This window comes from Colobus angolensis, unplaced genomic scaffold, assembly GCF_000951035.1.
Source record: "Colobus angolensis palliatus isolate OR3802 unplaced genomic scaffold, Cang.pa_1.0 Scaffold99, whole genome shotgun sequence".
NCBI classification, from domain to species: Eukaryota; Metazoa; Chordata; class Mammalia; order Primates; family Cercopithecidae; genus Colobus; species Colobus angolensis.
This window is the reverse complement of record NW_012123931.1, coordinates 1,025,236-1,042,673: the sequence shown is the minus strand read 5'-3', so window position 1 is coordinate 1,042,673 and position 17,438 is coordinate 1,025,236. Positions and strand designations below refer to the sequence as shown.

Here is a 17,438-nt window from a genome sequence, read left to right as displayed (position 1 = left end):
ATTTTACTTTTCTGCAGAAGATTGTTTTCTCCTATCCTTATAACAAATTTCAAACTTGCAGTATAGTATATGCTTTCAGCACTTGAATAGTGCACAAATGTGTTAATTTCATTTTAAGTTCAGATCTTAGACGCTTGAGAGATATAAATATTATAATTTTATGTACTTATTTGGCAAGCCAAACATGGAATTCTAAGATTCATATGTATATATTATTTTTCTCTACAAAATGACTATTTTGTAAATAATTATTATGGTGAATTTAAAACATACATAATAGTATGATGAACCTCCAATTACTCATCATACAACCTTGCAGTGATAAACTTGTGGTAAATCCTGCCTCGTTGACATTCCATCCACTCTCCGTAACTACTATCTTGAAGTCAATTCCAGATAGCATTTCATTATGGCTCTTTTTTATGGAGATTTTCTTTCTGCTTCTGAAAGTAATACATGCTTATTATAAAAGAGGAAATTTAAAACTTGTCACAATCATCTAGTGAGAAATTTTAATTTTTGCCTTTTCTTATGTTACCTTATGCGTGCTAATGTATACATGTAAATACACACAAAATATATATTATGTATAAAACTTTTCTGCATAATTGTATTAGGGAAAGGTCTAAGCTGCTATAAAAGCACCAAAATATAGTGATTTTAAGAACAAAGAAATTTATTTTTTACAGTACAGTTCTGAGGTAAGCAGACTAGGTTTTCAGGGTTGCTTTATGTGACATGTTTTTTTAGGGACCCATCTTCTGTCTTTACCATCTCCTCAGGTATGCCCTCCCTTCATGATCAGAACTGTTGTTACAGGCTCTTTTCTGTTGCAATTTGCAGAAAGGGAAGAGTAAATGGACCTTAAAACACCAAGTATGCATTCGTTTTCCATTAATGAGTACTCAGTCACATGGTCACCTCAAGCTACAAGAGGGACTGGGAAATTCAGTTCATAGTAAAAGACTTATGTGACTTGCTATAAAGCTCTATTACTGTGGAATCTGGTGCAGTGCAATATTTTCTTTGTCCTCTTTATTTCCTCCCTTGTAGACACATGAACCTAGAGTCTTAGACTCAGGTTTGATCCATTTGGTAAGACTAGAATTGGTGTTGAGTTCTTTCATCAAGATGAACATATTGTTTGATTGTTTTTTCTTTTTGTGGTATTGACGTATCAGCTATTGACACTTAGTACCTAGATCCACTAATTCATAGATACGGTGATATTCCAATTGTGCATTTCATTTTCATTTATTATTTGTAATACATTTATAAAGAAATGGTTCCCTCATCCACTATTTGGTTACTGAGTACAGTTTGTATATGTGTATGTAAGTCAGTACACATTTTTTATTATTTATCAGTTTTCAAGATAACAAACTAGTTTCCTGTTGTCCTCCAAAGTTATCTGATTGGTGTGTCTGGTGTGTGTGTGTGTGTGTGTGTGTGTGTGTATAGATAAATTATGAACTGATGGATTTAAATATTTTTAATGGGTTTTGGTCATTTTTTTTTGTAGTTTTACTGTTTGAATCTCAAATTATGCCATCTTTTCTTCATTGAGAGTCTTTTTGAGTTTGTTTTCAAGTCCTTTTGACATGAGCCCAGTCGAATTTGATAGTTGCCTTGCTACCCAGTTTACAAGGTGTTAGACTTATTATCAGCCATTTTGGTAAGAAACTCTGCTTACTTTTACTGGGAAATGATATTTCAAGACCATAATCAGAGATACTTATTGCAGTATGGGTGATCATTGTGAACAGAATTAGAAAATGAAGAAATGAAATATGTGTATAGGTGTGTGTCTATTCGACCTCTTCTGTATTGCATCCTGTATCTCTTTTCTTCCATACCAAATATCAGGTTCTCAAGGAGAGCGGAGATGATAGAATTATAATATAACCACGTTTACTCTATCCTGCCCAACACATGCAACAGTCTTAGAATAACATTACTAATAGTACCACCATCAGTGTAATTACCGAGAGCATTTTAAAATTCTTTTCATATGTTTTCCCCATTCTCCCCATCTTTTAAAAATAGTAACATGATGATAAATCTGAGACACCAGCATTATATACTGGATTCTTTAGCTTTTATCCCTAGTTTAGTTTCAGTTCTATAAGTATATGTGTAATGTTCACGAGTAGTCCTTGTCCATGTCTCTCCTGTCATTTTTCTTTTCTGAGGCATGTTCTGAGGAATCATGTAGATTCCTTAGAAAGGTTTATGAGAATAATATTCTCTAGGTTTTTAAAATGTTGGTAATAATTTGTGCTTATTTTGCTTGAAAGTTAATTTTACTAGGTAGAAAATCTTTAGCTTATATTTCTTTCTTGATGATGCTAAATACATTATTTTCTTTTGGCATAAAATGTTGCTGTCAAAAAGTCTGATGATAATCCAGTTTTTTTTCTTGTAAGTCACTTGTTCTTTTTCCCCCTAAATGCTGAAATAATTTTTTTTTTATTTAAGGCCCAGAAATTTTAATAAGATAAGTCAGTATTAGCCTCTTGAGGTCAGTATTTTCGAGTGTATGGTGTACTCTTTCAGTATTTATATTCTTCACTTGATCTTAGCCAAAAGGCCAAGAAGTGATTCTTTTTATATTCTTGAAAGTTTTATTGGATTAGGGTTTTTAATATTTGATCTGTTCTCTTGCTTTGGTTTACTTTGTCAAGAACTCCTATTATCTTGATCTCATCTTTGCTCCTCTTCAGTATTTCCAGTTACTTTCAAATCATTTTTATTTTTTTACTGAAAAAATTGTGTCCTTTTTATTTACGTTTTGAGGCATTATTTGTTGTGTTTATTTACTCTTATACATCTTCTGTTTTGTTTTTATTTCTTAGATTTCTTTCATCGCAATCTTTTTTTGAGTTTTAAGACCTAATTACTGAGTTTTTAAGATATTGATTTCTGTTGTTCTCTCATGCCTTACATCGTTTTTTGTATGTGTTTCAGCTTATTTTGAAATAGAAAGTTATGTTTTGACCTGTGCATACATTTTTTTGGTATGATTTGTTGTTGTTTGTAAGGTTGCTATTCTACTTGTTTTCTTCTGATAACTTTGGCATTTGACCTTGATACTTTTCTCTTGCTAATTTTTACATGGAATTAGTTTTATGAAACTTTTAGAAGGACATGTTTTAGGGTAGCCATTCTAACTTCATAGAGATCACTCTTATACTATTTTTGTGAAAAATGTAGTGGCTTGAGTTCTGCGGTTTCCTGGTTCTGTTTTCCTATTCTGCTTTTAGCTAGGCATTGTTTTCCTCTTTGTCTCTATTATCCCTAGTTTGTCCAATTTAAATTTCTTTCCCAGCAGTTTCTCCCATGAGAGCCCTCTCATGGAAGGGAGCCCTGGTGGCTTATTTCCAGAGTCATAAGGGCTACCCTCCACTAGTCAGATCAGACCTTCTTAATGCAAGGACCATTTACTCACCTCCTCTTGAAGGGTCAGAGCCCCTCTCACTTTCAAAGGCTGTTCTCAAATTAGCCTGTTAACTGTCCAGTGAATAACTGTTCCTTTTTTAGGGTTCTTATGTTCTGATATTCATTATTCATCCTGATGTTTCCCTCTAATTTCTCTTGCAGATACTGAAACGCTACTTATCTGATGGTAGTTTGTCCACACTCACTTCTATTTGGGGGTTGTGGGAATACCTTGTCACTTAGTATGGTTGTAAATATTTTTCATGGGTTTTGCTTTAATATCTAATTGCTCTTTATGTTTTTATATGGAGATTCAGTGAATTCAAAGTTCTGCTACCACTGCCACCATCTTCTCAGAATCTTCTTTTATAATCGCAATCTGTTACCAGACTGGAGTACAGTGGTGCAGTCATGGCTGACTGTGATCTCAACTTCCTGGACTCATGTGATCCTCCTGCCTCAGCCTCCCATGGAGCTGGGACCACAGGTGCACGCCATGATGTCCTGCTGATATTTTGTAGAGATGGGGTTTTTCCATGTTGCCCAGGTTGATCTCGAACTCCTGGGCTCAAGCGATCCAACCCACCTCTGCCTCCCGAAGTGCTGGGATTACAGGTATGAGCCCCCGCACCCAACCTTTAATAAGGATTTTAATGGCTGTTACTTCTTCATAGAAATACACCGTAATTTACTAAACCACTCCTTCAATGTTGAAAACCCTTCTTTTTACGTGCTTTCCATCTTCAGAAACCATGTCAAAACTTTGTTCCTGTGTAACACTGTAGTTATTTTAATGGAAAGATAGATGATTATTACTCTTTTATCATCAAAAGGTGATCTCTCTCTTAGAAAAAGCAAAAGCATAATGCAAACCATTAAAAGTTAGTGTGTAAAGACTTGAAATGTGTTTATAGAAAGAAACAGAAGAAACATCCTAAGTCACAGAAAACAAAATGCAGACAAATGGTCAAGCATACTAATACCAGTATTTTAGTTAACTAATCAACAGATTTAGAAACAAAACAGGAACACCACATACTGGCAAACCACTTGTGGGGACATAAATTAATTCCCATTTTGATTATTCAGTTTGAGAGTACTTATCAAAAGTCTTAAAAATATGTGTAATCTGTGGCCCGGGTTTTTCATTTCTGTGATTTGATCATAAAGGAATAATTGACTATTTGTTTAAATTTGAGTTATAGGAATATGTTGTACTATTTATGACATTGAAAAATTAAAAATTATCCAGATATGTAACAATAAGGCATTAGGCAAAATAGGTATATTCATGAAATGGAATAGCTTACATCTATTAGCTTATGTTGTAGGATATTATTTAATGGAAAGAATATATAGCTATATCAAATATAGCAAATTTAAAAATTTTATAAATGGGATAACCTATTTTTATAAAACTATATGTACAAAGAACGATGTCCAGAAGAATATACTTCAAAACATTAGTTTTTTTCTAGTTATTAGAAATATTTTAATCTTAATTTTTATTTATATATTTTTTCTGTAATTAACACATTTTTGTGTTAAGAAAAAGTTTACTATTAAGTCTAACAAAAACATATGCTCATTTGTCTCTGGTTTGAGATTTTAAAAATGTTAACATTAATATGAATGCCTGATGTATGTGGTTTTGTGTGTGAATATGTGTGTAAAGGTATTGTCTATAACAAAGGTATGATTCTTGATAGTTCTAGATAGAGTCCAAGTTTTTTTGCATAGTGACTGCGTTTGTGTATAAGTTTCCTTAGTGGTTTCTGTTAGATATGTAAATAACATTTATATACAACTGAAAATAGTGTAATTTGGACCTTTCACAAAACTGAAGATATCATTTAGAATATTTCTTTTCCTTAGTGCAGTGATCAAATCACATGTCGGAGACTAGCCTGCATGAGCAGCATGGCAGGAGGGAATGTGGAGTAGTAAAAAACCTTGATCTTGTAAAGTCAGTCAGTCGTGGTTTTGATCTTGAGCTTTGTGACCATGGGCATTATACCAAACTTCTTTGAGATTTGCATCTGTAAACATCTGTGTTTGTTAACCATCTGTGAAATGTAAACATACTACCACCTGCTTTATGGGGTTGTGAAGATGATAGGAAATAATGTGTGGACTTGATCCAGTCCTTTGCTAATCACATAGTAAGTGTTCAGTAAATGGTAGTATGGATGGTGCTTTCATATATGACTTGCTTTGTTCCATATGTCTTTGGGAGATAATGAGAAGAGGGTTTTCTCCCCCGCCACTCGCTGTGTTCTTTCTTTGAAAAGAAAGACCTGGGTTATTTTAAGTTTTTTATGTGTGTGTACTTACTTCTTAAATCATTGCTTTGCGTTAGTGCTACCTTATAAAGGTATAGTATACCATAGGCCTAGTTTATCAAAGAAAATAATTGCTTCTACAGTGAAAGAACATTTTCTTCGTTTGACCGTGGGGTTTTTGTTTTTTGTTGTTGTTGCTTGTTTTTTGTTGGTAGGTTCATAATTTGGAAAGTGAGCACAATTCTATAGCTCAAACCTACTTCCAGCCGTATCTCTAAGGTAGTCAAGAATGTGGATTCCCTAATCACCCTGTCTGGGTTTAAATTTAGGCTCTGTCACTTTACTAGCTGCAACGTCACTCAGTCATGGTTTTGGCCTTCTAACTTTGAAAAAGTTAACTTTGTGTCCAAGTTTTCTCATAGTTAAAATGAGGATAATAAAAATATATACCTTCTAAGTATGTTCTAAGTATAGTTGTAAGGACGAGATGAATGATATTATATAAAGTACTTAGCTCAATGTATCTTGTGTAATAAGGGCTGAAAAATAATATTAGTTGTTATTACATTAACTCTCTTTTTATTTATCTAACACATACTTACTGAGTGCTTGCCATGTGCCAGGCACAGTTCTAGACATAGAAACATCAATGAACAAAACAGACAAAGTCATTGCCCTTGGGAAACTTATGCTTGAGGATGGAAATTGAAAATGAATATGTAATACTAGGCAGTGATGTGAAACAAGTCCTATGAAGAAACATAAAATAAGGAGATGGCAAATAATAGAGGGTGTTGAGACTGAGCATTCATTTTGGTCAAGACCACGCAAATACCCAAGAGAATATTCTTGGCCAAGGTAAAAACATATAGAGCCCGGAGGCAGTAACGTTTCTGATGAATGTGGAGAACAACAAGAGGACCACTGTGAGTGTAGTTTTAGTAAAGAAGAGAATGGTAGATGAGATCAGAGAGATCAATGACTCAGCCTTGTAGGTCATGGTGAGCAATTTGGATTTACCCTAAGTGTGATGAGAATGTAAGTTTTGATAAAAGGAATGATGTGATTTGACTGTTGTTGTAAAAAAATAAGTGGCCATTTTTATAGAGAAAAGACCTATGGGGTCAAATTAGAAACTGTGAGACCAGAGGCTATTGCAGTAATATAAATGAATGCTGATGGTGACTTAGAGCAGGTGAGGGTGGTAGGGAGAAGTGGTTGAATTGGGGATATATATGAAAGGAGAACTGATAGGATTTGCTAATGTATTGGATGTGAGCAATTATGCAAATCATGGTACCATTTACTGAAATAGAGAACACTCTCAGAAGAACAATTTGATGTATATAAGGAACATAAGAGTTTTGTTGTAGACATGTTATTTTTGAAATGCTGATTGTGGAAATGTTCCACCTAATTGGAGAGTTTGAGGAGACTTTTTTTTTTTAAGACAGTCTTGCTTTGTTGCCCAGGCTGGACTGCAGTGGCGCGATCTCGGCTCATTGCAACCTTCGCCTCCTGGGTTCAAGCGATTTTTCTGCCTCAGCCTCCCAGGTAGCTGGGATTACAGGTATGTACAGGCATATACCACCATGCCTGGCTAATTTTTGTATTTTTAGTAGAGACGGGAGTCTACCGTATTGGCCAGTCTGGTCTCGAATTCCTGCCCTCAAGTGATCCTCCCACCTTGGCTTCCCAAAGTGCTGGGATTACAGGTGTGAGCCACTGTACCTGGCCAAGGAGCCTTTTTTTTTTTTTTTTTTTTTGAGACCAAGTCTCACTCTTGTTGCCCAGGGTGGAGTGCAATGGCGTGATCTCGGCTCCCCACAACCTCAGCCTCCCGGGTTCAAGCAATTCGAGGAGACATTTGTATGCAGGTGAATAGAGTTCAGGAGAGAGGTCAGAACTAGAGTTAAAAATTTGAGAATTTACTGTGTATGAATAATATTTCAAGTTACTGCATTAAATGAGTGACTTTGGATAGAGAAGAAGAAAGCTCTGAGTATAGCTCTGGGATGCTTTAACATTTAGAGGTCAAGAAGAGGAAAAGGACCCAACAAAGAAGACTTAGAAGGAGCAGCCAGTGAGTTAGAAGGACAATGTGATATCAGGAAACCAAGTGAAGGAGGAGTCTCAGGTAGGAGGAAATGATCTATAGGCCTAAAGTTGCAAGAAAAATATAAGAACTGAACGTTGGCCACTGGCGTTATTGACTTTGACAAGGAAAATTTGTAGATTGGTAAGGGTGGTAAGGGCAAAAGCTGGACTAAAATGAGTTTAGGAGTGAATGGGAGTGAAGGAAGTAGAGGCAAAATACACTTTGTTTCAACAAATTTTGGTACAAAAGGGTAGTAGCTGAATGGAGACATATGAACAAGAATCCTTTTGAGATGATTTAAATAGAAACAGGAAAACTGATGATCCGGATAAGAGGAGAAATAACTATAAAAATGCAAGACAAGGATTGGGATTCAGTGTATATTGGAGGACTTGCTCTTAGATAGGAACATGTGTTCATATATTACAACAGGAGGGAAGAGAGTGTACAGGCACATATGCAGATTGTTTGACACATTTAGCTGTGGGAGTGTGTGGAAGCTCGTCTGAATAATGCTATTTTCTTTAATCAAATAAACATGATCATGAACTGAGAGATGGGGTTGGGAGATGAGGGATATTGGAGATTTAAGGAGAGAGTCTAAAATAATTTTTAGCAAGGCGAGTGTGTAGATTAACTAATGTAAGGTTGCTTGACTGGGAATACTAGAGGCCACTTGAGGTGTAATTTCATAAATTTAAAGTTTGTAATTATAGCCACATTAATCTGCTTCAGACATAGGCTCAGAATAGGGAGAGAGTTGGATTTAGGGTTGGGATTTTGCCATGCATGTGTGAAAGAACAAAGGGGGAAAAGAGTTGAGCTCAGGCAACAGAATGATTATAGTGATAGGCCATAAAATCTAAGATGGTTAAGGAGGGGAACTTGACCAAACACTGTGTGCTCTCGCTGAACCAAAGCTTTGCTGTCGATACTCACATTCCACTTTCTCATCTCTAGGATGTGTTTTCTTTTCTGCAACCTTATCCCACTCCCAACCCAAACACATACTTACCTAATGTCTGTATGTTCACATTTTATCCTTCAAGGGATAGCAAATATGGTGCTTCCTTCCTGAAGTTTCCCCCCCTTTCCCCCTAGTGAACAGTGATCCTGTTTCCCTCTTTGAGTTAATACAGCACTCTAAATCTCCAATTGACTTGGTATTATAGATGGCATTATAGTTTTGTGTATATATTTTACCTTTCCTACTCTACTTGTGTGATATCATGGTAGGGATTATGTCCATGTATCCTTAGTATTAGGCACAACTGATATGCAATGAAGTGAAGTCAGTGGTGTAAAAATCTTAAAACAGTTTCTTCAATGTTTTCCAAAACAATTGTAGAAACCAGTGTATTACAGAGATTACGTTTAGTTTTATCAAATGTCTTATACTCACTGTAGTCTATAGCAATCCTATGTTACATTTAAAAAATCATTCTCATTATTATTATTTTATTTATTTATCTTGCAGGAGCATCTTTCCTTGAAGAAGTATATTATTGACATTGTGGTTGAAAGTACAGCTCCAGCAGAGACTTTGAAAGATGGAGAAGAGCGGCAAAAAAATAAAAAAAAAGCCAAAAAGATAAAAGCCCGGATGAACTTCAGGTACCTTAAATACCCTTAAAAACAAAAGAAAAATTATTAGCGATGTATCTTTTAATGTAAATCCAAGGAAGACAAAAAAAGTTTAAAGTTGTTTGCTTCATGAAAGCCTTGGAAATAACACTGATGAGCCTAATTTATAGCCACTTTCCTTGATTGAGAAAGAAAACTGCGTATCGATCTAAAGCCCTTGCTTTCACCTGTTAAGAGCTCTTCTTATAATTGGATGGCAAAGCTCTGCCAAACTTGTGCCTCCTCCAGCATACAATAGTATGTTTAAGTATGTGTAAACCAAGCCTATTTTTCTTTCCAACTATTGATTTTTAAATGAAGTATCAAAGAAAATCAATAGCAATCAACAAATAGAAGTCTACTGGCTGTAGTGTCAAATCCCATGACTAGGCTTAATCAATTTGGTTGCCTGTCACAACAAGAAAAAGTTCAAGAAATATCTTAAAATGGAAAGTGAGTTGTCAGACCTGTAGTTTATCATCAGCCTCCAAAGTGTCATCTGAAGATCGGACAGCTGTGTAGTACATCATTACCTCACAAGCTTTGAGTGTCATCTGATGACGAATGAGTCCGGTTGAAGGACATAGAGATAGCTCTTCTTTAGTAGATAATCCTTTGCTGTTCGAGGGCAACTATTCTGAATATGTCCTTATACTTTTATTACTAAGTGTCTCAAAGATGGAGAAGCTTGACCCATGGAATTATAGGAATATAGAATGTACAATAATGGTGAATAGTGCAGTTATCTCTCTGTAATTTTGATGTTAAGATCATGATCGATCTAGGTTTCTCTTTCAACTTACATAATCAGTGATAACTTCAGAGTGCCCATTTAATCAAAGAATAGAAAAGGCTTTTTTGATTTTAGTTTTTGAAGTTAGTCCAGATTTCTCATAATAGTTTTACGGTGTATTTTAGGGCATTACTGACCTTTGTTTCTAGTTTATGCTAAGAACTTGCAGACCTCCTGATACTTTTGAATGTTGTAAGGACCTGTTCTTTGAACCTGTCTATTTTAATGTTCACATTCCCTTGGTGATCACCCTGGTTCTGTGGCTATAAATACCTCTACTTGCCAATGACTACCAATTTTATATCTTCAGTTTTACTCAAACTTAGTATGTCCAAAACAAACCTGCTCTTTCCTCTTGCCACAAAAAACCTACCTCATTTCATAGTCTTCTCTGTATCAGCAAATGAATACTTTATTCCAGTTGCTTAGGCCAAAACCACTGAAGTCATCCTTGATCTGTCGTTCTCCTACACCTCACATCCAATCTAACTGCAAATGTTAGCTTTACTTTAAACATATATTCAGAATTTGACGAAGTCTCTCTAACTTCACTGCTTTCCCCTGATCCCAGCTTCAATCATCTCTTACCTGGATTGTTACAGTAGCCTTCTGACTAGTCTCCTTGTTTCTGCCCTTGTATATTCTAAACACTTCAGCCACAGCGGACCTGTTAAAATGTAACTGAGAGCCTGTCACTGCTCTTGTCAAAACCTCAAGGATTTTATAGTTCAGGTTTCCTCTTCCTAGAAGGTTCTTCTCTTCTCACATACATCCATACAGTTGACTTCCTTGCCTCCTTCAGGTCTTTGATCAGATGTTACCTTAGCAATGAAGCTGCTTTTGAGGACCTTATTTTTTTTTTTTTAATGTAACTAATGCTTTGTTTTATAAGGAAAATCTTAAAAATGTAAATAACCATGGGAAAAATACTTTTATCTTCTAATATTTTGCCATCTGTGTCCATTCTGTGCATATTAACTGTATCGATTGACTTTTTTCATTGATGTATGATTTATTTAAGTGCAATGTGGCAATGTCAAAAATAAACTGTTTTGAGTTTTGAAAAATCTAGATAGTCATACAATCCATACCCCTATCAAGATTTAGAACATTTTCATTGCCCCATAAAGTTTTTTGTTCCTCTCTGCAGTCAGTTTTCTACCACTCCTGGCCTGAGGCAACCACTGATATGCTTTCTATAATTGGAGATTACTTTTTCCAGTTCAAGAAATTTATATAAATGACATCCACTCTTTTGCAGCTGGCTTTTTTTTTTTTTAACTGATTATACTGTTTTTGAGATTTATCTGTGTTGATGTGTATATGTAATTTCTTCTCTTTTTATTGCTGACTATATCCATTGTATGGATATACTGCATTCTACTGATAGACATTTAGATTTCCAATCTGGGGCATTTATAAATAAAACTCCTTTAAAGTCTTTGGGTGAACAAATATTTTTATTTCTCTTCGGTAAATACCTACAAGTAGAATTGTCAAACTGTTTTCCATAAACCATAAAATGTTTGTGCCATTTTATACTCCCATTAGCAATCTGAGAATTCCAGGTCCTTCACATTCTTGCCAATATATGTTATTATTAGTTTTTAAAATTTTAGTTTAGTTCTGGTGGGAATGTAGTGGTATCTCATTGTTGTTCTAATTTGCACTTCCCCAGTGACTAACACATATATTGATCATCTTTTCATATCCTTTAAAACTGTTCAGTATTTTCCTTTATGAAGTATCCCAATTTAAAAAAATGGGCTGTCATTTTATTAGTCATTTATATATTCTGACTGCAAGTTATTGGACAGATATATGTACTGAGATGTCTTTTCTCTCATTCTGGAGCTTACATATACATTTTCTTTATAATAGCTTTTGATAAGCAAAAGTTTTAATTTTAATAATATCTGCTTTATCAGTATTTTTCTTTTATGTCTAGTGCTTTCTGGATATGCCTAAGAGATCTTTGCCTGTTCAAAGGTCAAAAGATACTCTATCATATTTTTTTTCTAAAGATTTGTAATTTTAGCTTTTGCATTTAGGCTTATAGTCCATTTAAAATAAATTAGTAGGCATGATATAAAGTATAGGTCCAGGTTTATTTTTCCATAGATAGCGTGCTCTAGTATCATTTTTGGAAATATTTTTCTTTTCCATATGTCTTAGCACCTTGATTTTTAAAAATCTTATCATATATGTGTGATTCTGTTCTGGACTATATCGCATTCCATTGATGTCTAATTTTTCTGTTTTGAAACCTTGATAAAAATATAAATCTGCCCTATTAGTTTGAATATATTTCTGGATTCTCAGTTCAGTTCTATTTCATTGATAAGTTTATCTTTAAACTATCTTGATTTCTCTAGCTTTGTAGAAAGTCTTCAAATAATGTAGAAATCCTTCAACTTTGTTTTCTTTTTTGAGCTTGTTTTGCTCATCTCTGGACTTTGCAATTTTTATATAAATATTAGAATCAGTTTTTTACTTTCTTTTGTTGTTGTTGTAATTGATTTTATTTTTTAAAAATTTTATTTTACTGTAAGTCCCAGGATGCATGTGCAGAATGTGCAGGTTTGTGACATAGGTAAACATGTGCCATGGTGGTTTGCTGCAGCTATCAACCCATCACCTAGATATTAAGCCCAGCATGCATTAGCTATTTGTCCTGATGCTCTCCCTCCTCTCGAACCCTGACAGACCCTGGTGTGTTTTGTTCCCCTCCCTGTGTCCATATGTTCTCATTGTTCAGTTCCCACTTGTGAGTGAGAACATGCGGTCTTTGGTTTTCAGTTTCTGCATTAGTTCGCTGAGGATGATGGCTCTAGCTCCATCCATGTTCCTGCAAAGGACGTGATCTCATTACTTTTTATGACTGTATAGTATTCCATGGTGTATATGTACCACATTTTCTTTATTCAGTCGATCATTGATGGGCATTTGGGTTGGTTCCATGTCTTTGCTATTGTGAATAGTGCTGCAACAAACATATGTGTCCATGTATCTTTATAATACAATGATTTATATTACTATGGGTGTATACCCAGTAATGGGATTGCTAGATCAAATGGTGTTTCTGGTTCTAGGTCCTTGAGGAATCCCCACACTGTCTTCCACAATGGTTGAACTAATTTACATTTCCACCAACAGTGTAAAAGCGTTCCTGCTTCTTCACAGCCTCGCCAGCATTGTTTTTTTCTTAACTTATTAATAATCACCATTCTGACTGGCATGAGATGGTATCTCATTGTGGTTTTGATTTGCATTTCTCTAATGATCACTGATGTTGACCTTTTTTTAATGTATGTTTGTTGGCCACATAAATGTCTTCTTTTGAGAAGTGTCTGTTCATGTCCTTGGCCTACTTTTTGATGAGATTGTTTTTTCTTCTTGTAAATTTGTTTGTTTCTTGTAAATTCTAGATATTAGACCTTTGTCAGATGGGTAGATTGCAAATTTTTCCTCCCATTCTGTAGGTTGCCTGTCTGCTCTTAAGATAGTTTGTTTTGCTATGCAGAAGCTCTTTAGTTTAATTAGATCTCATTTGTCAATTTTAGCTTTTTTTTGCAATTGCTTTTGGTGATTTCATCATAAAATTTTTGCCCATGCCTGTATCCTGAATGGTACTGCCTATGTTTTCTTCTAGGGTTTTTATGGTTTTGAGTTTTGGGTTTTACATTTAAGTTAGTTTTTTACTTTCTGAAATAAGAAAGCCTGTTGGGATTTTGATTAGGATTGCATTGAAGCTATAGCTTAGCTTGGTAATAACTGACATTGTGATAGTATTGTATTGGGTCTACCAATTCGTGATTATGGTATATTCTCTGCATTTCCTTAGAGCTTCTTTATAAAATTTCAGTAATGTTTTGTGATTTTTAGTGTATAAGTGTTATACATGGAATATCGTTTAAAATGTTATTTTGTTTTCATTTTTACTTGTTTCTTGCTAGTTTATAGAAACAATTTATTTTTGCATATTAATTAACCTTGTATCCCGGAACATTGCCAAATTGACTTATAAGCTCTAATTAGTTTTTTTTGGTAAATTTATAAGATTTTTAATGTACATGAACATGGTATCTGGGAGTGAAAAGTTTTATTTCTTAGTTTCCAATTTGTATACTGTTTTTACTATCATACTACCCTGTCTGGTACCCTCAGTAAAATACAGAACAGAAGCCTTCATCCTGATCTTAGGGAGAAAGCAGTTTTTCACCATTAAGGGATGATGTTAGCTGTAGTTTGTTTTTGTTTTTATTTTTTTTAAAATGCTTTTTATCAGATTAAGGAAACTTTCTTCTGTTCTTAGTTTCTTGAGAGTTTTCATCATAGATTGATGTTCCATGTTTTTGCTATTGTAAATACTGCCTTGATGACCACGTGAGTGTATGTCTTTTCTTTTTCCCCCCAGAGAAGGGAGGGAGCACACCTTTTAAATTATTTGTTTATTATTTTTTTAAAATTTTTATTTTAGGTTCAAGGGTATTTGGGCAACTTTACTACATAAGTTAATTGTATGTCACAGGATATTTGCTGTATAGATTATTTTGTCATCCAGGTAATAAGCATAGTACCTGATAGGTAGTTTTTTGATCTTCAACATCCTTGCACCCTCCACCCTCAAGTAGGCCCCGGTGTCTGATATTTCGTTCTTTGTGTCCATGTGTATTCAGTGTTTTCACTCCCACTTACGAGAACATGTAGTATTTGGTTTTCTGTTCCTGCATTAGTTTGCTTAGAATAATGACCTCCAGCTCCATCCATATTGCTGCAAAGCATACGACCTCATTCTTTTTTTAGAGTTGCCTATTATTCCATGATACATAGGTACCGCATTTTCTTTGTCTACTCTCCCATTGGTGGGCATTTAGGTTGATTCCATGTCTTTGCCATTATGAATAGTGCTGCAGTGAACATAGATATACATGTGTCTTCGTGGCAGAAAGATTTATATTCCTATGGGTATATACCCAATAATGGAATTGCTGGGTCAAATGGTTGTTCTGTTTTACTTTCTTTGAGAAATCTCCAGACTGCTCTGCACAATAATGGAATAATTTACATTCCCACCAACAGTATATAAGCATTCCCTGTTTTCCACAGCCTCACTAGCATCTATTATTTTTCGACTTTTTAAATAATAGCCATTCTGACTCATATAAGATGGTATCTAATTAGGGTTTTGATTTCCATTTCTCTAATGAATAGTGATGTTAAGCATTCTTTCATATGCTTGTTGACCATGTGTTTGTCTTCCTAAAAATGTGTCTGTTCAGGTTGGGTGTGGTGGCTCGCGCCTATAATCCCAATGCTTTGGGAGGCTGTGGCAAGAGGATTGTTTTAGGCCAGGAGTTTGACATCAGCCTGGGCAATATAGCAAGACCCTGTTTCTACAAAAAGTGAAAAAGTTAGCAGTGCATGGTGGCATCCCCTGTGGTCCCAGCTTCTCAGGAGGCTGATGCAAGAGGATCATTTGAGTCTGGGAGGTCGAGACTGCAGTGAGCTCTGGTTGTACCACTGTACTCCAGCCTGAGCAACAGAGCAAGACCCTGACTTTAAAAAAAAAAAAAATGTATCTGTACTATCCTTTGGCCACTTTTTAATGAGGTTGGTTTTTTGCTTGTAAATTTGTTTAAGTTCCTTATAAGTTCTGAATATTAAACCTTTGTCAGATTCATGGTTTGCAAATATTTTCTCCCAGTACGTAGGTTGTCTGTTTACTCTGTTAATATTTTCTTTCCTTGTGTGAAAACTCTTTATTTTAAATAGGTCTCATTTGTCAATTTTTTTGGTTGCAATTGTTTTTGGCTTCTTCATCATGAAATATTTACCAGATCCTGTTTCCAGAATGGTATTTTCTAGGCTATCTTCTAGGGCTTTTATAGTTTGAAGTTTCACATTTAAGTTACTTAATCCATCTTGAGTTGATTATTGTAAATGGTGTAAATAAGAGGTTCAGTTTTAGCTTCTGCATATGGCTAGCCAGTTACCCCAGCACCATTTAATGAATAGAAATTCCTTTCCCCACTGCTTGTTCTTGTCAACTTTGTCAAAGATGAGATGGTTGCAAGTGTGTGGCATTTTTTCTGCACACTCTTTCTGTTCCATTCATCTATGTTTCTATTTTTGTATCAGTACCATGCTGTTCTGGTTCATGGCCTTGTAAAGTATAGTTTGAAGTTGGGTAATGTGATGTCTTCAGCTTTGTTTTTTTACATAGGATTGCTTTGGCTACTGGGGCTCTTTTTGGTTCCATATGAGTTTTTAAATGTTTTTTTCTAATTTTGTTAAGAATATCATTGGTAGTTTGATGGGAATAGCATTGAATCTATAAATTGCTTTGAGCAGTATGGCCGTGTTAACAATAGATTCTCTCCATGAGCATGGAATATTTTTGCCTTTGTTTATGTCATCTCTGATTTCTTTGAGCAGTGTTTTATAATTCTTGTAGGCATCTTTCAACTCCATGGTTAGCTGCATTTCTAGGTATTTTATTCTTTTTGTGGCTATTGTGAATGGGATTGCATTCTTGAGTTGGCTCTCAGCTTGGATGTTGGTGTGTAGAAATGCCACTGATTTTTGTACATTGATTTTATATCCTGAAATGGTGCTGAAGTTGTTTATCAGATCTAGGAATTTGGGGATAGAAACTGTGGGGTTTTCTAGGGATGGAATCATATCATCAGCAAACAGAGATAGTTTGACTTCCTGTCTTCCTATTTGGATGCCTTTTATTCATTATTTTGCCTTATTGCTCTGGCTAGGACTTCCAGTACTACACTGAATAGGAGTGGTGATAGTGGGAAACCTGTTTTGTTCCATTTCTCAAGGGGAATGCTTCCAGCTTTTGCCTGTTCAGTATGATATTGGCTGTGTGTTTGACATATATGGTTCTAATTATTTTGAGGCATATTCCTTTTCTGCCAAGTTTGTTGAAGGTTTTTAACATGCAGGGATGTTGAATTTTATTGAAAGTCTTTCCTGCGTCTATTTAGATGATCATATGGTTTTTGTTTTTAGTTTTGTGTGTGGGTGAATCCTATTTATTGATTTGTGTTTGTTGACCAACCTTGCATCCCAGGGATAAAGTCTGTTTGATCATGGTGAGTTAGTTTTTTGAAGTGTTGCTGGGTTTGGTTTGCTAGTATTTTCTTGAGGATTTTTGTATGCATATTCATCATGAATAATGGCCTGTGTT

General features: G+C 35.0%; 1 protein-coding gene across 1 annotated transcript in view; it reads left to right on the top strand.

Annotated features, from left to right (window-relative positions):
- The window catches only part of SCAPER (S-phase cyclin A-associated protein in the ER), a 565,180-nt gene that overhangs the window by 226,826 nt on the left and 320,916 nt on the right, over positions 1-17,438 (top strand). Inside the window, exon 21 of the mRNA XM_011932825.1 lies at positions 9,296-9,432. Coding sequence (XP_011788215.1) covers positions 9,296-9,432 — 137 coding nt within the window. The remainder of the gene's footprint in view (positions 1-9,295; positions 9,433-17,438) is intronic.